Below are 24618 nucleotides of genomic sequence, written 5' to 3' on the forward strand. Positions count from 1 at the left end.
TCATTGTGCTTTAGATGAAGGTTTACAGAGCAAATTAGTTTCTCATTAAACAGTTAATACACATATTGTTCTGTGACATTGGTTGCCGACCCCACGATGTGTCAACACTCTCCCCTTCTTGACCTTGGGTTTCCCCTTACCAGCTTTCCTGCCCCCTCCTGCCTTCTCATCTTGCCCCTGGGCTGGTGTGCCCATTTAGTCTCATTTTGTTTTATGAGCCTGTCTAATGTTTGACTGAAGGGTGAACCTCAGGAGTGACTCAGTACTGAGTTAAAAGGGGGTCGGGGGGCCAACCATTTCTTATTTTTATATCAAAATCCAGCCACTGGCTTCTTTTCAGTTAGTGACTTACGACACAGCTACAGGGTACGTTTGGGGCTGCGCTTGAGCTCTGAATAATGACTTCTGAGATGTGGTTGGGCCACAGTAGTCATGAACATTGGTAGTATTACAAAGAGGAGTCAACATTTAGCAGAACTCTAGGTCTTCTGTGAATATATAGCCAATCTGGGCAAATAAATTCCTCATCAAAATTTGCAAAACAAATACACACTCCCTATGACAGTCAAACAATGCAAAGATGTGTAAAGAAAAATTAACTCTCTCCACTTCCATACCTTCATCCTAACTCATTCAAATGTTGTTGAGCTGCCAGGTGTCAAAGCGGTCAGTTAGGACAACAAGCCATACTGAAAATAACAATCCTGCCTTTATTCACTTCCTGTGGCAGTGCAGGCAAGAGGCAAAGAGAAAGAAAAGTGCCGGCCCCTCAGTGTTCCATTTTTCTCCGCGGAATTGCAAGGGCAAGGATCAGTCAGATGGCATGCACCTCAGATATGCAGCTCAAGCAGGGGGAATTGTCACTGTTCTGGAGTTTGAACAAAAGATTCCTGCCATTTTATGGGCCCGGGGACGGAGAAGGGGAAGGGCTAGGAGTTGAAAAGTTCTGAGTCTGAGTGGAGAACAGGCACCTTAGTCAAGCCCCCCACCCCCCGCACCCCAAAAGGTCTCTTCAGAGTCCCCTGAAAAGTGCCTCAGTTGAGGATAATCCCCTACCCCATAAGGAAGCCTCCAAAGGGAGGTGCCTAGACTAGGAATAGGGGCCCTGTTGGTACAGTGGTTAAGCGCTTGGCTGTTAACCGAAAGGTCAGCCCTCCGCAGGAGAAAGATGTGGCCGTCTGCTTCCATAAAGATTTACAGCCTTGGAAACCCTGTGGGGCAGTTCTGCTCTGTCCTATAGTGTCACTAGGAGTCGGAATTGACTCGATGGCATGAGTTTTGGCTTTTTTTTTAAGCTAGGAGTGCACATACTCGTGTGAACATGGCTGGCCTGGGAGACCCTGAGTCTTAAACTGCATTCCCTCGAGAGACTGCATCAAATCTGGTGTGGGGGTGGAGGGTGGGGGGCAGTTTTCCCTCATGAGGCCTGCCAGACAAAGCCTTTGGAATTGCCTGTGGTTGGGCCTGAAGGGTCACACAGGATTTTGGCCTGGAGCTGTACGCCTAATCTGTATGGGGTATCTCTATATATTCTTGTATTTACAAAAATGAGATTGTTGCACACATTACTCTGTACCTTGCTTTTCTCACCTAATACATCATAGATACCTCCAGGTCACAAAACACGGACATAATTCTTATTTTAATGACTGCATAATATCTTACAATGTCGAAAGCAACCCAGTTTATTCAACTATTCCACTTTTCGTAGAAACGCAGGCTGTTTCCAGTTTTTGCCACAACAGATAATGTTGAGGTGTGAATTCTTATATGTATATCCTATGTACTGATTTTTTTTATTTCCTTAGGATATATTTCCAAAAGTGGGATGGCTGACCCATTGGATATGTAGTTTTAATTTTAATAGATTTAAAAGTTATAACAATTCATGTCCCCATCAATTATGAGAATGACTTTTTTCTGTCACTCTGTGATAACTACTATATATTGTTAATTTTTAAAATTAATGTTTCCTAATCTGATGAGCAAAAATTTATTTTTAAAAAATACTACTTGTCTTTGCTTTACCTCCTTTTCGTCTACCCTAAGCTAGAATGTCCTTTTACTACTTGTATTGTTCTTACTGCATTTCTCTGTTATCTGTGGGAAAGTTTCAGTAACTATTTTTTTTTTAAATTTCATATTCTTATAGTATTTTGTTTGTACCAGATTTTTAGCACGTTTAACCAACAATCTTATAGGTATTTGTGTTCTTGTCATATTTTTGCTCCTTATTATAAGAACTTTGAATCTTTTACCTATTTCTCTTTCTATGTACCTATCATAGCTTAGGAGCCCTGTTGGTGCAGTGGTTAAGAGCTCAGCTGCTAACCAAAAGTCGACAGTTCAAATCCACCAGCTGCTCTTTGGAAATCCTATAGGGTAGTTCTACTCTGTTCTATAGAGTTGCTATGAGTCAGGATTGAGTTGAGGGCAACAGTTTTGTTTTGCTTTTAATCATAGCTTAAGGTAGGCTTAATTAATGTACAGATTTTTGTATATTAAGAAGTGATATGATGTAGTTAGCTTATGAGATAGGTAAAAGGTAAATCTCTATTTCAGTTTAGTGTATGTCTGGTATACATGTGCATGTATGTGGCACTACCTCATTTAAACCAGCATAGTTCAGGTTAAGATCTTGCAGTTGACTCATAAGAATGCATTAAACCTTATTTACTGTATGGCAGTTAATGCTCCATCTTTATACTAGACACAAAATTAAGGCATGTAAATTTCAGTTCTAGTCTCTGTGAATGAGTGACCTGAACTTTGTGAAATACGCTTAAGAACAAGTCCCTCTGCCTACCACTGCCCCCACCACCACGTACACACTCACACCTCTTCACCCTTCTGTCTCCTAAGCAATTTCTTTCTTGCCATTTATCTACTTTGTTTTACTCCTTCACCATACTCTCCAGATATCCCACTGGCATATATGGGGTCACCATGAGTCAGAATTGACTCTACAGCAACTGGTTTGTTTATTTTAACCCTGGGTAGATAAATGGAATATAATCCGGATTCTGACCATGGTAATATTCACAAGTCCAGACCCAGAGCCCCAGAAGAGAGCATGTGTCTTACTCTCCTTGGCCCTCATTGCTACCCACAGCTTTTCAAAACTTTCCTTAGGAAAAGCATTTCTTCAAGTATGCTAATGAAGTAGAGGTATGAAGTATTCAGGGTCCTATGATGAGAGATTGTAGCTCTAAAGGTGTTTCTCTGCCTTATTGGTTGTTTAGTACACGATTTGTCAGCTTTCACCTGCACACTGTTCCCTTCCCTCTCACTGCCCGACTCCAGAGTGGAGACCAGCATTCTGACAAATTGATTCCGGGATCAGAGGTATGAGAGAGATCAAAAGGAAGCCAAGGATCGTATCAGAAGAGGCATCACAATTTAGGGACTGGAAAGGCTGGCAGCCAAATGTGCAGTCATCTTTGATCCCCAGGATGCCTGATAAAGGAACAACTTGGTTGTTCAAACAGACCTGAGGAATGTTCCGTACATAGGTGGATTTGGATATAATTATCTGTTTAAAAAGGTAATTAGCTAGGCTTATCCCAGCAGTGAATATTGAAATTGAATGCAGTACTCCTTTCATGAGTATTCAAAATTTAAAAAAACAGTAAACATGGAGATGCTACTGACCGCCATGGATGCATTCTCCCTCTCCTGCCCCTACTAATGATGGGGCACCTGCCTAGCTTCTCCTTTTCTTTTGAGTCACTTTTTAGTGGTACTTCTGTTGGAACGGCATCCCCTTCGTTCTTTTGGTGTGTGATTTTTAGACGGTTACTTCGGTAGTAATGTTATAATAAGAAAAGTCTTATTTAGGGCCCTCGCTTCTGGGTTCTTCCATCCAGTCACTCAAGTCCAGCTCACTCTTCATCCATTGAATCACTTATTCATCAGCCACAGTTATTGCCTGTCTGCCACAGGCCAGGCACCGGGCATTGGAGATTCAGAGACAATAACTTAGGCTCTGCCTGGAAAACACCCTCAAGGTAGTCAGAGACAGCTGTGGAAGCCAGCAGTCTCAAGGAGGACTGGAAAGGGTTGTGGTACAGCTAGCCATACAACATCATAGGGTCCCAGAGAAAGGCCATCGAAGGTGGGCCAGGAAGGCATTCCTCTGAGCTAAATCTCAGCGAGGAATAGGTTGCCCAGAAAAAGGGAGGAGAGATGTGGAGAGAATAACAAAAGTGAAGCTAAAGCCAGGAGTATAGGCAAGAACCAGGAAATTGGAAGTGCTGGGAAGCACTGACAGGCTTTTGATAGGGCATATGACATCGTAAGAGTGGTGCTTTAAGATCTTCTTTGTGACCGTATGAGCATGGGTCTAGAGGAAGGCAGAACAGGGTCAGGGAGAACAGTGGAGAGCTCTGGAGTCATGCAGGCAACCTCTGCTCTGATGGGTACCTGAACCAAGGCACTAACAGTGCAGTCGATACTTGTGTCACTGGGGAGATGAACTCTGCAGGACTTGGTGCCTGATTAGATGTGTGGAGTAAGAAAACTGAGAAGGCTAAAATGGCTCCCTGGCGTCTGGGTTAGGCAACTGGGTAGAAAGTAGTATCATTCACCCAAGGTAGGGAATGCTGGAAGAAGGCAGATTTGGGAGTATGATGAAGATAGGTTCATTAAGTTTGAACCATGCTAAATATGAAATGTGTGTGAATATTCAAGTGGAGATTTCTATTGACAGTTGACTGTTTAAGGCTAGAGCATGGTAGAGATTTGTAGGCTGGAAAGAATATTTGGATTTATCAGCATATGCAGTTGTTGAAGCCATTTATTCTTGCAGTGAATATTATTAAGTGCCTACAATCAGGGCCAGCTTCGTGGGCATGTGACCTGTGCAGTCATGCAGGACTCCACCCTCAGAAGGTTCCACACTTGGTTTAATACTCTGCTGTCACCATCTTGAAATTCATAATAGATTTTGAGCCAGAGCCTGGAAGCTGGGATTAGTGTGGCATATAGAAAAAGGGGGAGCCCTGGTGGCACAGTGGTTAAGAGCTCGGCTGCTAACGAAAAGATCAGCAGTTCAAATCCACCAGCTGCTCCTTGAAACCCTATGGGGCAGTTCTACTCTGTGCTATAGGGTCGCTATGAGTCGGATTCAACTTGACAGCAACAGGTTTGGTTTGGTGTTTTTTTTTTTTTTTAATGGGGGAGGGTAGAAAAAGGGAAGAAAGAGTAAAGGCTAGCTTTAAGCAAAATTTTGGAAGAGAAGGTTGCCTTTGGAATTTATCAGATAGGGACTTTCTCCTCAGGTTCTCAGGACCCGTCTTACTATTTTAAGACTACTTCCTAACTTAGACCTTCCTGGCCCCCTTTCAAGCTCTCTTTTTTTCTCTGTCCTCTGTCAAAACCCCTACTCCCTTATTATAGTTATTCTCAGCTGATAATTAGGACGAAAGCAATTTGAATTAATTTGCACTAATTTGTGAATGGTGGGTATCATCTTTCTTAGGGGTGATTGCATTGTAAAAGTGGCTCTGAATCTATAAGAAGGAATCTTTAATTTGTCATATTTTAGGTGGCATAATAAAAGAAGTGAAAGACACCCAGATACGAATATTACTGCAAGAGGCATCTTCTTTCTAGAGTCAGCTCCCCTAAACTTTTCCAGTTTCTCACAGCTTCTACTATTTTTTCTCCTAGACACATAAATTCTCTAAAGCCCCCAAGATTGTTTTGTCATCTCTTCCCCTGCCTACCCTCCTCCTCCACCCCCACCCCCACCAGTTTCTGTGACAGCAGCAACTGGGGCACAGGTGGTGCGGGACTGGGGGAGGGGGTCACGACAGCTGCAGCCATTTATAAGGATTGTTTATAAGTCAGAGGCTGCCTTTATGGTGGGGGGAAGGAGTACCCAGGGGGCTTCTAGGCATAAAGAATATACCTTCCTCTCAAGTAAGCGAGAGCCGAGCAGGCATTGGCCCCGGGCTGGGCGCGTTGGAGGCATTTCCCATGTTTGTGGGCCTTTGCAGAGAAATGTGTCAAGCCCGCAGGTCTCTGGCTCACAGGTGCCAGGGAGCTGTTGGGTTCAGATGGAATGCGATTCCCCAAGCCACTTCCATTTGTCGTAGAAATGGCAACGTTCTGCCACAGCCAATCAATAGCTGGCAGGTTAGCTGTCAGGAGCTGTCGGAAACTAGGAGGTCTGAGAACAGGAAACACCACTGGGAATAGGCCTAGGAAAGATTGCTCTACGGTTATTGATCCTGCAGCTTCTCCTTCAGACATATGCTTTGAGGAGCGCTGTTCTCTCAAAAGTCCTTGAGTCGGCAGCAGCTCTTGGGTGCAATTTTGGGGTGTCTGTTGCGTTTCTTGAGCTTTAAGATGCCTGAACCAGGGATACTACCCTAGAAAAGCAGGAGTCTAGGCTCAGGGTTCTCAGATTTTAATATGCATGTGATCACCTGGGGATCCTATTAAAATGCAGATTCTGATACAGTTAAATCTGGGATGGGACCTGGGATTCTGCATTTCTGACAAGCTCCCAGGTGAGGTCCCTGCTGTTGGTCCATGGCACTTTGAGTTTAAACGGTCGAGAGCTGCACTAATACATTAGCCACTAGCCACATGTGACTATTTGAATTTAAAGTTAAATTAATTAAAATTAAATAAGATTAAAAACTCACTTCCTCAACTAGCCACAGTTCAAGTGCTCAACAGCCACATCCTGCTGTTGTTGTTAGGTGCCACTGAGTCAATTTAGACTCACAGTGACTCCATGTGACAGAGTAGATCTGCTCATAGGGTTTTCTAGACTATAAATCTTTATGGGCGCAGATCACCAGGTCTGGGTGTGTTCAAACCACTACCCTTTCATGGGTTAGCATCCTAGTACTTAACCGTTGTGCCCCAGGACTCCTTCACATCTAGGTAGTTGCTGCCATATTGAACAGCACAAATAAAAAACAGTTCCATCATCACAGAAGGTTCTATTGGATAGCACAGGTCTAGGGTGAGTCTCTGTTGCATCATTCACTCATTCATTTGTCCATTTATTCACTGAACATCAATCATGTGCCCAGGTACTGTGCTCAGCACTAGGGTATTAAGGCTAAACTAGCCGAAGAGGTAAACATACGCTAACTAGAATGTGATGTGCTTAAAATAGAGATGCCTGCGCCATGGTGAGAAGGAGCCCTGGTGGTACGGTGATTAAGCACTCGGCTACTAGCCAGAAGGTCGGCAGCTCGAACCCACCAGCACCTCCACTGGGAGAAAAGACCTGGTAATCCGCTCCAGTAAAGATTACAGCCTAGGAAACCCTATGGGGCAGTTCTACTCTGTTATATAGGATATGAGTCAGAATCAACTAGACGGCACACAACAACACCATGGTGAACTGTCCAGAGTTGATAACAGTGAATTCTTCCATGCAGGTCGGAGGAGAGGGTGTCTCCCAGGCGTTTCATGTGTGGTCTGAACCAAGCTATGGTTATCACAGAATCAGGTTACTTATAGGATTGATTGTTGATGATACATTTTCACCATTTCAGGGCCATAATCATCAGAAGTGGAGAAATCATCCCCATGTCTTCGGAATTCACCCCCGAGACTGAGCGCCAGCGACTTCAGTACCTGGTAAGAGTCCTCTAGGTTTTGCACACCGAATGACATCAGGGTTGGTGTCAGAGCTGTTTTTGAAAAACATATTGCTATTGACATGGAGCTGTTGACATGCAGTTTTGAAGACCACGGATGCCTTCTTCCCCTGGCCCGCTACCCACTTTAACTCAAACAGAGCAGTTCAGTATGAATCACATCATGAGAAGGAGCCTTTGCCAGGCGTGGTGCCTCCGAGTTCCCTGCTAACACCCCACTCGTTCATGCTCAGATATGAAGTCTGAAGGGCCCTTTGGGAGAAACACAGGTGTCAGAAAACCTGTTTCTACCCTGAAAATAAATTCTTGATATAGATCATCTTCTTTGGAGTGAAATCATGAGAGGAATACAGGAGGGCTGTTTGGTTTTTCATATCTTAAGAACTTTGTGCTTCACTTGCAGATTGGAGCTTTTTGGAAAACAAGAGACTTACTTCCTTATCCCCAAATTCCAGGGGTAGGGTCTTCGGCTTATAATCTCAGTTAAAAGTGACTTTGATAGTCATCATAGATCACTATCTTTGGGAACTAACCCTGTGAATAGTCGTTCTGTGGATGAAGTATTTTTTGCCAACTGGCTTTCTTCTTAGACATTATTGCTAAAGTAGTCTTAGACAATATAAATATAGCTAAAGTAGTGACCCTCTGCTCTTAGGAAAGAATTGATCCCAGCTACTCAAGAAGGACTTTGTTCATGAGTTTAAATTCCTGTACGGGTGAATAGTCAGTATTTGATTACTTTGGTTGATTTAGAAGGCAACTAGGCACTTTTCCCTCTATAGTTTCCCTCTTTATTCTCTTGTCTGTGTTTTTGCTTTTTTTACTCTGTAACTAAGCTTTGTTGCATCTACTAATTATCTGGTACATAAGACAACAGGAATCCACAACTAATGTCAAAAACAATGCTTTGAACATTTCCTCACTCTTTCACCTACTGTTATTTTCAAACCAGCCAATGAACTTGAAGCCACTACTATTGAACCCAGACTTTAGCTCTCTTCATTCTTCTTGGGCTGTCTAGACAGGCAGAAGGGACCCTGCAGTAGCCAACAGATCTTTATTCCAGAACCTGCTCTGTTACTCAGTGGCTGAGTGGCTTTGTGGAAGTTTCTTCTCTAGGCCTTGGTTTGTCACATGTGAAATGGAGAATTAGACCAGAGGGTCACCAAGAGCTTTCGAGTTGCAAGGGTCCTTCCAAGTAGAGTTCAAAACAGCTGGCCTCCCCGCCACCTGTCTGGTTTTCTCCACTCCATCTTCCACAGGACACCAAAGTGATCTTATCACAGATGTTATCACTCCCAGGCCTAAAAACCTTTGGCCCCCACCACCTACAGACCAAAGGCTACATTTCTTGGCAGACCCAGAATTACATCTCCGGCGTCATCTCGGTTGTCCCACCATTGCTACCTTGCATCCCATGCTCCAGCCACAGAGAACTGTCTTCCGTTTCCAGGATGCACCTTGATCTCTTCTACCTGCATACCTTTGGAAATATGCTCTGCCTGGATGGCCCTTCCCTTTCTTCTCTGTCAGGAAAACTCATACTTTGAGACCTCAGCACAAATGGCTCCTCCTCTGGGAAGTATCCTCCACGCCTCCTGGGGCTCACACAGCACCGTTTAGATGCCTGCATTGTGGCTGTTGGTGCATAGTTTCATGTTACTGGTTAGCATCTCTGTCTCCCTTTCCAGACTGAGTCCAGACTGAGTTCTTTACGTTCTTAGTTCTTTACTGCCAGTCCCCAGCACAGCACCTGGCACAGAGGAGATACTGAATCAGAATTTGATGACTGAGTTAAAGAAAAAAACCAGTATTCTTACTGACGTCTGGATCATTACCATATAGTACTTTCCCTTCCATCCTCCCCCAAAACCTGCCACAGCAGGGCATGATGCCTTTGCCACCCTGCCTCCACCGTGCCTACCTTCATCACCTCCTGCCCCTTGTCGAAAACCATTTCCCATTCCCTTCTAGAGGCAATGAGTAATAACAGGTTACCTCTTTTCACTTTTTATTCTGAAAGAATTTCACACTTTGAAGTTACAAGAATGATACAAAGAGCTCAAAAGGTTAACTATTATGGAGGACTGGGAATGCTGAAAATTTCCTGAATATCAGGTGATACATCTTGGGATAGGTTCCCTGGGTGGCACAAGCAGTTTATGCTTGACTTCTAACTGGAAGTTTGGCAATTCTGTTGTACCCAGCAGTGCTGCGGAAGAACGGCCTGGCAATCTGCATATGTAAAGTTGCAGCCATTGAAAATCCTGTGGAGCAAGTTCTACTCCGAGACACATGAGGTCATCATGAGTCAGAATCAACTCCACGGCAACTGATGTATTTTGGGATGCTTGGAATAAGATGCATTTGGATTCAGGTCTCGGCTTTGTCCCATAACTATGTGTGTGTCAGGAGTCTAGGGAAGTATGCTTTGAAATAAGCAAATCCTGTAATAACAGTCACATGATCTATAGGATGAATCTCTTAGGCAAAGTATTTGAGCAAATTGGAAGGTTTATGGCATAAAGTTATCTTCTGGTGCAATCTTTATGGTAAATTATTTGAGAGAATTAGGAGGTTTATAGCATAAAATCTTGGAAATAATACCTACTGTGAGAGGAGAACGGAGCCCTGGTGGTGCAGTGGTTAAAAGCTTGGCTGCTAACCAAAAGGTCAGCAGTTTGAATCCACCAGCCGCTACTTGGAAACCGTATGGGGCAGTTCTGCTCTGTCCTTTAGGGTCACTATGAGTCAGAATCGACTTGATGGCAATGCATTTGGGTTGAGTTTGGTGAGAGAACAGGAGTGTGATTGGGCTTCTCTCAGCCTAACCCTCTCATCAGCTGTGTGACGTCAAGCCCTTCATGTGATGTCTCTGAACCTCCTTGTGAAATGAGTATTCTCTTGAGATAGTCATAACATGTTTTGAAATCTGAATGAAAAGTAATCCTGTGGTAATATAAAATGCAATGTATGTTTTATCATTTTAAATGCGTCTAATCGTCCTGATTATTTATTTGAAACTTTTGTTTCCTTGAACTCGTTATTAAACAGTTCAGTGCAGTGATAGCTATGGTATCCTTTTCCTTTTCCCGATCTAAATGAGTTTGTGCATCCGTGGAAAGTTAACAACGTATTCTTTATTTTAGGGCAAATCAAATTTTGTTTTTATGGTGTTTGGAGAAACCTTCATGATAGAATCATTAAAATGTCTCAGTCCCCAGCCATTTGCTTTGAGCAGATGTCTTCAGTGCCAGGGCTGTTTGACTTGTAGAAATGGTTAATGATTTCCTTGGGGATTGGAGGGTGGTCAGAGCCTTTTCTACACGAATCATTTTGATCCGCGTTGAAGAGAAATGTTCAGACCCAGACATTTGGGGATTATGGAACTGGAAGCAGATTACAAAATGATGGATGTGGTGGGCCCCTTCATTTTGTTCGGTCTTGTGTCCTGACTTCAGAGGCCCTTTCACGCAGCTCTCCGAGTAATGTGAACTTTGTTTCGTAGGTTCTCGGGCAGGGTGATTAATGGAGTAGGCTTGAAGGTTTGAGTGTTCACATGGAATGTGGCAGGTGTGTGATGCGCAGGTCAGGTGCTGCGCACTTCTGTCCCAGCAGCCAGGGAGAGCTGATGAACCTGCAGTCATGAATAAGCCTTCCTTTGCTGTTGCTGGGCTTTTTTTTTTTTCCTTTAATGTTTCCAGGGTGATTGAAATCAAATGTTTAAGGAGGTCCACCAAGACAGAATGTTTCCCTGGAGTCATGGCTCAGACAGGAGAGAAGGGGTTCTGGTTTGTAGGCGGTTCTCGGCAGAGTTTACGGCTCTGATCCTGTAGCCTGGAGGAAACACCCCCCCACCTTTGCTTCAGATGATGGCCAGGAGAGGCCAGAAATGGATCTCCCTCGGGGGACCTCTATAGCCCTGAGGTGTGAGAGTGATGGCTTTTCTTCCATTCTGCCTGGACATATTTATAAACTCTGGTTTGATTGCATTAAGATGTGCTGTATCATCAAACCTTCAGATAATGTACTTCTGTCCTTGTGGAATAATCCAAGTCTGCAGCTGTTTTTCATCAAGGGCAATGTACAGAAGAGATGAAAGTGGGTTTCAAATACACGTTTGATACACACAAGTGCAACATTATCTGAAGTGATTTCTTGCAGTGTCCTTGGAACTGCTCTCAGCATTAAACACCAAGTCTGGTTCTGTTTGTCTGCCGTTTCCCTGGTGCTGGGTTTGGAAAGGTTTCAAGTGAGCAGCATTGTGCCTCTTGGCTCTGTGGGATTTTTCATGCTCAATAGTTATCTCCAGAAAAGTATTCCTTATGCCTGAACCTGCTTTTTAGACAAGAAGCTATCTATAATCGGGAGGTTCAAGTGCACTAGTGAGTAAAAATGACTGACTCGCCACCTCAGCATCCCACTTAACCTTGAGGGGAGGTTGTTAAACCCAGGGAGCCTGGCTTCAGGCACGGGGGCAGCGTCACCATCGCTCCACTTGGCTCCTTAGAAGAACATATGACTGAATCATGGAAAAATCCACTCTGATCCCATCTCCTTCCCTGTTTAATCCCATTTTGTAAAATTGTATGTGAGTTTCAGATTTCTAATTAAAAAATCATAGGCTACAGATCTGGAGAAAAATGTAGAACAGAATTCTAACTCACACACGCACAAGAAGAAACCAGACTTACTGGTCTGACAGAGACTGGAGAAACCCCGAGAGTATGGCCCCTGGACACCCTTTTAGCTCAGTAATGAAGTCACTCCTGAGGTTCACCCTTCAGCCAGAGATTAGACAGGCCCATAAGACAAAACGAGACTAAATGGGTACACCAGCCCCGGGGAAGGACGAGAAGGCAGGAGGGGACAGGAAAGCTAGTAATAGGGAACCCGAGGTTGAGAAAGGGAGAGTGTTGACATGTCGTAGGAGTGACAACCAATGTCACAAAACAACATGTGTATTAATTATTTAATGAGAAACTGGTTTGCTCTGTAAACTTTCATTTAAAGTACAATAAAAAGAAATAAAATCACAGGCTAAAAGCAATTGTGACATTTTTCATATTTGCTGGAGGTTCCATTGACCACAAAAGTAAAATCGGGAGAGTCTTCAGGACACGAAACTAACACCGCCCAGGGTTTTCAGAGGCAGGTAGCACTGTCTGCGGAGCAGTGCCTGTGGAACACTGTCTGGCTTCAGGGAGGTCTCGGAGGGTGATAGTCCTTACAGTTGAACCTCACCACTCCCAGAGCCCTGATTTTGAAAATGAATATAAGTGGAGGTTTTGTTTATTCAGAGCTGGGAAGAGTTACAGACTTGATGCATTCTGAACCTACTATGCAGATCTAAGAAAATGAATTCCATGCAGCTGAGTTAAACAGTTAAACAAACATGGAAATACTCCCCGAAGTTTGCTTTTTTAAAAATTAGTCTATCTGAACAGTTGCCGTACACGTATAATTTTTAAACTGTCTAAAAGATCCGCCCCCGCACACACCTGAATTGAAAGTTCAGCATATAAAGCTAGAGCCGTCTACCGATAGGGTCCCTTAAGAGTTTAGCTTAGTGCTAAAGAAGCAAGATAATGTCATGCATCCTGTAAATAATATTAGAGTTAAATATGTCTTGAGAACGAGGGTGGGGAGGGAGGGAGGGAGAGGGGAGTTCACTAACTAGGCAGTAGACAAGAATCATCTTAGGTGAAGGGAAGGACAACACACAATACAGGGGAAGTCAGCACCACTAGACTAAACCAAAAGCTAAGAAGTTCTGAACACAACCAAACACTTCAAGGGACAATGTAGCAAGGGCGGAGGTCTGGGGACCATGATTTCAGGGAACATCTAGGTCAATTGACATAACAAAGTTTATTAAGAACATGTTTTGCATCCCACTTTGGTGAGTGGCATCTGGGGTCTTAAAAGCTAGCAAGCGGCCATCTAAGATGCGTCAATTGATCCCAATCCACCTGAAGTAAAGGAGAATGAAGAACGTAAAGACAGAATGAAAATATTAGCCCAAGAGACAGAAGGGGCCGCATAAACCAGAGACTCCATCAGCCTGAGACCAGAAGAACTAGATGGTGCCCAGCTACCACCAATGACCACCCTGAAAGGGAACAAAACAGAGTCCCTTATGGAGCAGGAGAAAAGTGGGGTGCAGAACTCAAATTCTAGTAAAAAGAGTAGACTTAATGGTCTGATTGACACTGGAGGAACCCCAGAAGACATGGCCCCCAGACTCTCTTTTAACCCAGAATAAAAACCATTCCTGAAGCCAATTCTTCAGACGAAAAATAGACTGGACCATAAGACATAAAATGAAGTGTGCTTCTTAAGTAGATACATGAGACTAAACAGGTAGCTCCTGTCCGGAGGTGAGATGAGAAGGCAGAAAGGGATAGGAGCTGGTTGAATGGACACGGGAAATTTAAGGTGCAAAGGAGGAATGTACAGTCACATTATTGGAATAACAACTAGGGTCACGTAACAATGTGTGTATAAATTTTTGTATGAGAAACTAACTTGAGCTGTAAACTTTCACCTAAAGCACAAAAATATATATGTATGTCTTGAGAGAGGTGGGTAGGATTCACTGAGGTTTATAAGGCAAATACTTAACCGTCTATAAAATGTTTTCTGTACTTCAGTTTCTTCATTTGTAAAATGGATGATTACAGGCCCTCATAGCAGTAGGGTCACTATAAGTCAGAACTTACTCGACAGTAACAGGTTTGGTTTTGTTTTTATAGCAGTAAAGGAACCCTGGTAGTGCAGTGGTTAAGCACTCAGCTGCTAACAAAAAGGTCAGCAGTTCAAACTCACCAGCTGCTCCGCAGGAGAAAAGACCTGGTAATCTGCTCTTCTAAAGATTACAGCCTAGGAAACCCTACAGGACAGTTAGTTCTGCTCTGTCTTAGAGGGTGGCTATGAGCCAGAATCAACTTGACACAGCACACAGCAACAACAAACATAGCATTAGTATAAGGATTGTTATCGTTAGGTGCCATCAAGTCAATTTCAACTCATAGCAACCCCATGAGACATAGGGTTTCTAGGCTGCAATCTGTGGGAGCAGATCACCAGGTCTTTCTCCCACGGAGCTGCTAGGTAGATTCGAACCACCAACCTTTTGGTTAGCAACCAAACACTTAACCATTGTGCCTCCAGGGTTTCTTAGTATGAGAATGAATGAGTTAATATTTGTAAAGTGCTTAGAGTAGTGCTAGCACAGAGACAAAATAAAATCTTAACTATGCATTTGAAGAACTTTTTTTTTAATTGTACTTCAGATGAAGGTTTACAGAACAAATTGGTTTCTCATTAAACAGTTACTACACATATTGTTTTATGACATTGGTTACTAACCCCACAACATGTTAACCCTCTCCTTTCTCAACCTTGGGTTCCCTATTACCAGCTTTCCTGTCCCCTCCTGCCTTCTAGTCCTTGCCCCTGGGCTGGTGTACCCCTTTAGTCTCATTTTGTTTTACGGGCCTGTCTAATCTTTGGCTGAAGGATGAACCTCGGGAGTGACTTCATTACTGAGCTATAAGGGTGACCGGGGGCCATACGCTCGGGGTTGCTCCAGTCTCTGTCAGGCCAGTAAGTCTGGTCTTTTTCTGGTGAGTTAGCATCTTGTTCTACATTTTTCTCTAGCTCTGTCCGGGACCCTCTGTTGTGGTCCCTGTCAGAGCAGTCAGTGGTGGTAGCCGGGCACCATCTAGTTGTACTGGACTCAGTCTGGTGGAGGCCGTGGTAGATGAAGAACTTTTTTATGGCCATCCTGTCATGGGAACTACTTCAATGGCCTTTTATAAAATGTCTAAATGCCATTTTGCATATGCAAAGAATTGAAGATATGCAGGCATAGCCTTTTTGCGGACATGAGTTGCTTTCTCTTCAAATGGATGTACTTTTACGTGAGGAGAAAAAGCATTAGGTGTATGAATATGGAAACTTTATATGTTTTATGTAAATGGATACATTTTACCCCTTATTCTCTACATTAAACTGTTGTAGAGTTGACAGATCTAGGCAATTTTATGTAACACTTCCATTTGCCTGCCAGTGTCCATGTAGCTTCTTTATAATCAGATATAAATTTTACAATTTTAATTATTTGAGGGGCATGCTACTTCTCTCTGGCCGATCAGTGCAATCTCATTTAGAAATTTAAACATGAACTTTTCTTGAGATCCACATAAACTGGGCCGAATTTTGTCAATATTCAATTCAGTGAGAGCTTATTTATACAACCTTGTTTCTTGTTACTTTGAGATTTTACAGAATAAATTAAGACTGATACAGTTCTTTATGAAAGAATCCAACCATACATATTTAGATCACAGCCATTTCACGTTTTCTTTTAACCCAAACCAAAAGAATGTTATATTCTTGCACTATAAATCAGGCAGCCAGCATTGGCTCTGCAAAAGTGGTTTCATTTAACTGTCAGCTGTTACCAGTGACTTGGCCAACATTATTAATTTCATTCCATTTGTGACCTTAGACTACTATCACGATAAATCATCTTGAAGTATAAGGCTTCCAGTCATCTCTCATAGAATCTGATGAGTCTTTCCCCCCTAAGGGCAAGAAAGAGATTACTCAGTTTTTAAAAGATCTGTGGTAAACACTGAAAATTCTCATTTTGATAACTTCCTTTCAAATGCCAAGAAATCTGAACATTTTTTAAACGTTAATTCAAAAGTTTTCTGGTTAAATCCGTTGCGGTTGAGTCAATTCCGACTCATCCTGTCATGAAATCTACTATCTCATTTAACACGAGTATTTTTACCTTCCATATTCTGCTGGTGGGAGTGGAAATTAGAACTACACTGAAAAAGTTCTGAGAGTCACTCTTTAAGCTGAATGTATTATGACCCAGCAATTCCACTCCTGGGTATGTACCCAACAGAAATGTGTGCAAATGTTCACCAAAAGACTAGAATGCTCATAGCAGCACTGTTTGTAATAGCCCAAATTGGAAACTGTCCACATGTTTATCAAGAATAGGATGGATAAATTGATTGTGGCATATTCACAGGATGGAATATATTGTAACTACACACAACATAGATGAATCTCACAGGCTTCACATCCAGCAAAGAGGGCATCCTATATGACTTCATATAAAGTACAGAAACGGCCAGAAACAATCTAGATATCAGGAGAGGTCTTGCCCTTTAGGGGAGCAGCAGTGATTGAATGTTATCTTGAGGGTAAATCCCAGGGTTCTGGCCATGTTCTGTTTCTTGATCTGGATGCTGGTTACACAGTTGTATTCAATTTGTATGGGGGCAGGGGAGTAATTTTTTTTTTTTATTTGACAGTATGTATTCTTTATATCCACCACCCGTCTGTCAGTTTGTCATGCTGTGACAGCTTGTATTTTGTTGTGATGCTGGAAGCTATGCCACTAGTATTTCAAATACCAGCAGGGTCACCCATGGTGGACAGGTTTCAGCAAAGCTTCCAAACTAAAACAGCCTAGGAAGAAAGACCTAGCAGTCTACCTCTGAAAATTAGCCAGTGAAAACCTTATGGATCACAACAGAACATTGTCCAACTTGCTTGCTTTGGACATGTCGCTAGAGGAGGACATCAAGTTGGGTGAAGTAGAGGGCCAAGGAGGGCATGGGAGATCCTCGGTGAGATGGATTGGCACAGTGACAGACTCAAACATGCTGGTAATCATGAGGAATGACACAGGACGGGGCAGCGTTCTGTTCTGTTATACATCAGGTCGCTATGAGTCTGAGAAGACTCGATGGCAACTAACAACGATAATCCTTTATTTAATTGTATATTTTTCCCTTGTCAAGAGGGGGTGCCCTGTAGGAGCCCAAGGTGAAGCAGCAGGACCAGTTTCCCAGGACACCACACTCCTCCCATCTGTCTGCCCACCCTCTTCTCTCCTAGGAGCAACTCCACAAGCAACCCCACATGCCGTGCTACTTCCCAATTCCTTGCCTTTACTCTTGTTGCACCCTCCCCAGAGCCCCTGCCTGACCAACTCTTAGATCCTTTTCAGATTCCTACCACACCTTCTCTGATCCCCAGTGAGTACCCAACTCTGTTTCTTAGCTAGCCTCTGGAGATATCCTATTTTTCCCTATAAGCCTTCCTTAGTCTCTGCAACTAGCATGCTAGCTCAAGCAGAGGGGCTTCTCTTTTTATTATTCTCTAAATCCTGTGCCCCTTGTTCCTGGCACACGCAGGAGCGCAAATGATAGTTGCAAGCATTCCTTTGGCTGGATACCCTGAAACCTTGGGCAGTGTCTCCATTGGCTGACACCCTCCCACCCTCACTGGGAAGCTGACCACAGGCAGCAGAGGAAATTTTATGAAAAGGAGGAAGAAAATGAGGAAGCATTATGTGTTCCCTAGCAGGCAATTTTTAGTAACCTCAAGACCCACTGTCTGAGTGTCCACCGAAGGCCTGGCACTCAGCCCTCTGCTAGAGCTCTGGCCTCCTTGGTCTCCTCCCATGGCCAGGTCTGGTTTCACTCTCTGGGGTCTAGGCTTCTGGCTTCAGACTTCATGTTTTCTCCCTGCCTTGCCAAGGTGCTCTCAGCTCTCCCCGCCCAGCCCAGGAGGCTAAAGCTCAGGGCTGTGTGTTCTAGAGTGAGAAGGGCCTGGGTTCGGGTTATTCACCTGCTCTAGGTCTCTGGCCTCCCTGTACTCTAGTGAGAGGCTGGCTGGAAGATTCCAGAAGTTCTCTTTTCTTTAAGTTTGTCCTTTCCTGTATGACTTAACCCCTCTGGGTCATCAGAGACTACTCCAGTGGGGTTGTTTATTTCCTCACAGTGTAATGCTCTTCCCCACTCTGCCTCCCTTGAAACTTGTTTCTGGCCTGGCCTAGAGAGGAGAAGTAGAATTAGAAATGGAAGTCGAATCCCTGTACCCCTACTCCAGTGTTCTGCCACTGCTTGACACAGGTTATTGCAGCATCCTTTCCCAAAAGAAGATGTCCTTTTCCCTGGCCAGACCCCACCATATCTGAAAGTTTGTTCTCATTAGCTCCCCGGGACACTAAGTGACAAAGATATGTCCTACCATCTTCGTAGCAAACCTGTGCACGCCAGAATCCTTAAGGCTTGTGGCAGTGGTTATCAAGTTCCCCCTCCCCCTAGGTGACATTTCTGGCACATACATGAACTCAGTGCGTACCTCAGCCCGTCAGCATTCTGTTACACTTTCTTGAGAGAAAGTCTTTCAAAATTTAGGATAAAGATGGAGGTACATGAAGAGGTCCATTTGTCTGCGCATGGCAGGCCAGCACACTTTAAGTTCCATTTCAGTATAAGACGCTGGTTTCGGGTCTACAATGCTTATTAAATAGAGAAGAGGCAATAGCATTATTATTTAGATGTTCTTGGGATTGTGAAGTATTATCAGGGGTTTTTAAATGGTACAACTGCACCCACACACATGTGGTTTTACAGGTAGGTATCTATAGGGTCACTGTGAGTCAAAATTGACTCACTGGCAATGAGTTTCGTTTTTGGTTTTTGTGTCTATCAAATTATAAAAAGTTAACTGAATCCAAATACGGTAACATGTATCCAAGATTGGTTTTATGTGCCATGAACCTCAGTCTTAGCTTTTTCAAAAGACTGGAAACTATGTTATGTTGTTCTGTAAAGTTTAAATAATTGCTAAAATGTAATGGTGTTAAGCAGGCCAGAATATTCTGTATTCCTTCTTCCAACAAATACTTATTTAGAGCCTGTGTTATCTTGGGTACTGTGCTGGACACCAGAGTATAGACAAGGTTTTAGAATAATGAACATATTTAAGAGTAGCTAGTATTTACTATACCCAATGGATTATATTAACTAACTTGCATCACCATGCAGATGTTTGTAATGTACATAAATCCACATAACATCGTCAAAGAGAAAAACCAAATATATTGAGCGTATCATATAAATAAAGGGCAGTAGTCATGCACAGGGGACAATGGTGGCTCAGTGGTAGAATTCTTGCCTTCCATGAGAGAGAGAGACCCAGATTCTTCTCCTGGCTAATACACCTAATACACAGCCACCACCCATCTGTCAGTGGAGTCTATGATGCTGAATAGGTTTTAGCGAAGCTTCCAGAGTAAAATGGACTAGGAAGAAAGGCCTGACAGTTACTTCTAAAAATCAGCTCATGAAAACCCTGTGGATCACAATGGTTCCGTTTCTTTCCATTGTACATGGGGTTACCATGAGTTAGGAGCCAGCTCAACAGCAGATAACAAGTCATGTATACATGAACTTCCCAGGCATGGGCAGTGGAGTAAACCATGCCAAAATTGTCCGTAAATCTTACAAGGTTGGAGTCAGGAAGTCATTGGGTTTTATTGCTGAAAACAGCCTTACAAATTCTTTACAGACTTTAAATTTTGGAACTTGTAGATTACAGTGAATTCAAAGTAAAATCACTTTTGGGACTCAAGACCCCAGCATGCTATCTTGAGCAATGCTTCCAGCAGGGGCAGACCAGTACTAATGAAGTCACCCTAGGTAGTCATGTCCCTTGAATGCTGGGCAGGCTCTAAGAAGTTTCGGAGTTCCCAAGTCATTTGGCTTCTCTGCTTCTGAGAACAGAATGTCTTTGTGCTGACCTGTTGGGAAGCAGGGCATTCAGGGTCTCTTGCATTGGAGCCAGGTCCCTTCCCTGGTTGGCTCTTCCCAATGGCTCTAGCTCTCCCACACATTAGTAGAATAACACAGAACAGTGCAGCTTCTCTCAACAATTTTTTAAAACCTAGTTTAAAAATCGGGTTCTTAAGATGATTTTTGGAGTTTTTTAAACAAAACGAATCTGTGCTCAGTGGTACAAATATTCGTGAATATTAGTAAGTTAAAAAGAAGACCCTCAGATAAGATTTTTATGTTTTGATGACGTTGGGTGTATGTACATGTATAAAGGTGTGCGCCTGAGACCTCGTATGTAAACTCTCATCAGTATTGCACAAAAAGATACACTAATGGCCTAAGTGTTTTCATCTGAAAACCAGCAGGTAGTTTTTCAGTTGTGTGCATCCCATTACATTGTAGCATCTCATATTTCATTAATTAACCGTGTGGTTTTTTCTGCTTGTATTTAGTTCTTAGGTTTTCTTTTAACGCTGGCGTCCTCATCATGTCTGACAAAACCAATAGCAGTGAGTATTGATAGTGCAGGTAAGAAGGAAGCCTGCAATTAGAATATGGATGATGTTTTTTTTTAAAAAGTGGGTGATGAATAGATACCCATGTGCCTTAGCTTCCTAGTGCTGCTGTAACACAAATACCACAAGTGGGTGGCGTTAAAGATTAGAAGTTTTTCTTCTCACAGTTCTGGAGGCTAAAAGTCCAAATCAGGGTCTCAGCTGGGTCTGTTCCTTTTTTGGTAGCCCCAGACATTCTTGGTTCCTTGGCCTGGCTTGTAGACAATCCTCACATAGCTTCCGTCTTCCCCCATGTGGGTTCATATCTCTGTGTCTAATCTGCTCTTTTTATAACTCAGGCATAATTTGATTTAGAACCCACTTTACTCGGGTATGGAGCCCTGGTGGTGCAGTGGTTAAGAGTTTGTCGGCTAACCAAAAGGTCGGCAGCTCGAATTCACCAGCTGCTCCTTGGAAACCCTATGGGACAGTTCTGTTCTGTCCTGTAGGGTCATTATGAGTTGGAATTGATTCCACAGCAGTGGGTTTGGTGTTTTGGCTTTTTACTCAGGTGTAGTCTGTTAATGTGACAGAACCCTATTTCCAAACAGGATTACACAAATAATGTGTTCCTTCTACTTTTATTTGCCAACCGCTCCCTCTTCCCTCAAGGTATTTTCATAAGTGCAGCTATGCCATTTTTTTTATTGTTGTTGTTGCTATAAAAAATTAGCATAGCACGCTTATGAACAAATGTAGAAGGCGTACGTTATTTGCGTAAAAATACAGTACATCCATAGGTATAGGAGTTAGGATTCCAATATATATTTTAGGGGGACACAGTTTAATCCGTAGTAACAAAGAATGAATTACTCTGTGGTAGTCATGATTGTGACAGAAAATAAATCATGCCATTTGTGACAAGTGCTGTAGCAATTTGCAAGAAAGGAAGAAAAAATCCTTAAAAATAGAAAAATTAAGGGTGTGGCATCAGTATCAATGGAGGTTGAGTATTATAGTATCTCTTCAAAGCTAAGACATTTTTTTTTCCCCACCATTTAACATCTCTGGCGTCGGAATATCTTACAGTTGATTGTTGCTGTCAGCCAAGTAGCAGTCATGACATAATGTCATCCTGTGGGCATATGAAAACATCAAAAGAATGGCCACTGGCAGGATGGGTATCCAGCAACTTGGAGGAAAATTCTGCAGACAAAAACGAAGCCTCTTTGGATCCACTTGGTTGTGTGGAGGGGTTAGAAAGTGTGAATCAAACTTGTTGAGCCACATTCCCAAAGTGGGAGTCAGAAGTAAGCTAGCTCTAGATAATTGCAAAGCTGGCTTAAGAACTTTGCACCCGTGGCTTTGATGCTTGTCGGTCTTTTATGGATTATTTAAGAAATGCTGTCTTACCATGGTCTGATGAAACACAGGATGCTATTGTGTGGAAAAAAACATGAAGATTAATGGCTCACACTGAAAAGTGATGAGAAGAATTGGATTCAAAATGTGTACAAGTTTTGGAAAACCTTAACCAAAATATACATTCCTTTTTAAATATACATAGTAGTGATCAATGGTAAAAATTTGTCTAAGTCTGAGGGAGATCTTTCAAAAAGAAAAAAAAATTTGAAGTGGTAAGGAAAGATTGTACATAGTTTAATTGGCAGCTTTTTTTTCTTTCTTTCTTAAAGGTAATAAAATAATGGTGCATCTAATAAATGGCATCTTTAAAAAAAAAACACCAGTTGCTGTTGAGTCAACTCCAATTCATGGCAACCCCATGTGTGTCTGAGTAGAACTGTGCTCCATAGGGTTTTCAATGGCTGATTTTATCAGAAGTAGATTGGCAGGCCTTTCTTCTGAGGTGCCTCTGGGTAGACTCTAACTTCCAACCATTCAGTTAGCAACCAAGGGCATTAACCCTTTGTACCACCCAGGGACTCCAGTGTCATTTTAGAGTCAGTGAAATAGAGTAGCCTGTTGTTAACCCTGGGAGAAAGCCAGCAGTTGATTGGAGACCTTGAAAGAGTGTGCATGGGGAAGGGGCTACAGATGTCACCGCAACACAGAGTCAAAGACCCCTTTGAATCCACACATCCTCAGAGGGAGAGGTGAGGTGGCCCCTGCAGATAGCAAAGCTACCAGGGAGTATCCTGGCTCACCCTGAAGACATCTGCCTCAGCAGACCTCTCGATTTAGCTGCCTAGGCAAACGTATGTCAACAAAAAGGGCATGAGAGTACCTGGTTAAAGCATCACCAAAGGGCCCACTCATCCTCCTGTTAAGAGGCAAAGTGCCTGGAACTCTACACGCTTAACCCTCGTAGTCACGTGGATTTGTGAAGAAATGTACTCAGGAATGGCCTTTGGATCGTAACCTATTTGTTTATAATATGTGTGTCACATGTCAGTATTTACACACATACACACACGTAGGCTCATTTATGTATATATACGTTTGTCTTTTTAGATAGTTTCATGTATATATGATACACAACACCTAAATATGTATATTCACATACACATTGTTTGATAACCTGTTTTTTTTTAACTTCAGATGTATCAACTCTTTTTCTATATTGTTACATGCTCTCATAACATCATTTTAAATAACCACATAGAATTCTTTTATATGGATTTATTCTACTTTATTTAATCATTCTTCTATTAAGTGATTATTCTAGTAACTTAATGTTATAAATAATGTTGGGAACATTCTTGTGGTCAAGCTGCATGTAGATCTGTGATTCTTTTTTTTTTTTTAGCTTGATTCACACGGGTACCTGCTTCTGATTCAGAATTTGCATGGTTTAAGAGTGATAGGATCACAGCAGACCTTGTGTTGCCCCCTCACTGTTTTTCGTGAATGTGAGTGTGGTGGTTAAAGGGCCAACATAGGGATTAGCATGGGGGTTATGGACATGACACCAAGTTTGGGCTGTAGAACAACCCAGTCCTGGCCGATGTCTTAACCTCTCTGGGCCTTAGTTTCCTCATTTGTAAACGGAGTCTGTGACACACGCTATGCAGGATTATTGGGGGAATAAATAAGATAAGGCATGTCAAGTGCCTGATACTGGGCTAGCACATGGTAACTGCTGAATCAGTGTTAGTCCAGCAGGGGGTGACAAAAACTCTATGCTGATACAATCCCAAAGTTCTGAGAGACAATAAAGGGTACTTAAAAGACACCCTGTTCATTGACCACTTACACCTCTGTTCCTTAGATTTCGCAGGTGGACCAAAATAAAAGGAGAGATGAAATAGTATTTCTCACATGGGGATGCTAATAGTCGAAAATCCACTCAGTGGGCACCTAACAATAACAACAGCCCCTAGGCGGGACTGGTTTCATGGACATGTGACTTGTACAGCCACACAGTCCCCTCACTTAGAAATGCCTCAAGCTTAGTTTAATGTTTTGCTGTCACCATCGAAACTCTTAATTTTGAACAAGGGGCTTCACATTTTCATTTTACGTTGGGCCCGACAAACGACGTAGCTGATCCTGACCACAGAGTTGTTAGGAGGGTAAAATAAGAAATCACAAAGTGCTTAGCGCAGTACTTAGGATGTAACAGAACTCAACTCATCATTAGGTGAGTATAATAATTATTATTTTTATTTTTATGAGCAGAGACAACCATGATAAGTGCATTAAAGATATCATTTCATTTAATTATTAAAAAAACATCAGTGTGAGATAAATATATAATTAATCTCATTTTACAGATAAAAAAACTAAGGCCTAGGAAATTAAATAACCTGTTCAGAATCACACAGCTTATAAATGCAGGGCTTGGATTCAGACCCAGGTCAGCCTCACCCAAAGCCCACATCA

General features: G+C 42.7%; 1 protein-coding gene across 1 annotated transcript in view; it reads left to right on the forward strand.

Moving 5' to 3' along the window:
• PPM1H (protein phosphatase, Mg2+/Mn2+ dependent 1H) overlaps positions 1 to 24618 on the forward strand; it is a 349942-nt gene that overhangs the window by 219644 nt on the left and 105680 nt on the right. The window contains exon 5 of the mRNA XM_004381557.2: positions 7521 to 7605. Within this exon, the coding sequence (XP_004381614.1) occupies positions 7521 to 7605 (85 nt within the window). The remainder of the gene's footprint in view (positions 1 to 7520; positions 7606 to 24618) is intronic.

Source organism: Trichechus manatus, unplaced genomic scaffold (assembly GCF_000243295.1).
Source record: "Trichechus manatus latirostris isolate Lorelei unplaced genomic scaffold, TriManLat1.0 scaffold00086, whole genome shotgun sequence".
Lineage (NCBI taxonomy): Eukaryota > Metazoa > Chordata > Mammalia > Sirenia > Trichechidae > Trichechus > Trichechus manatus.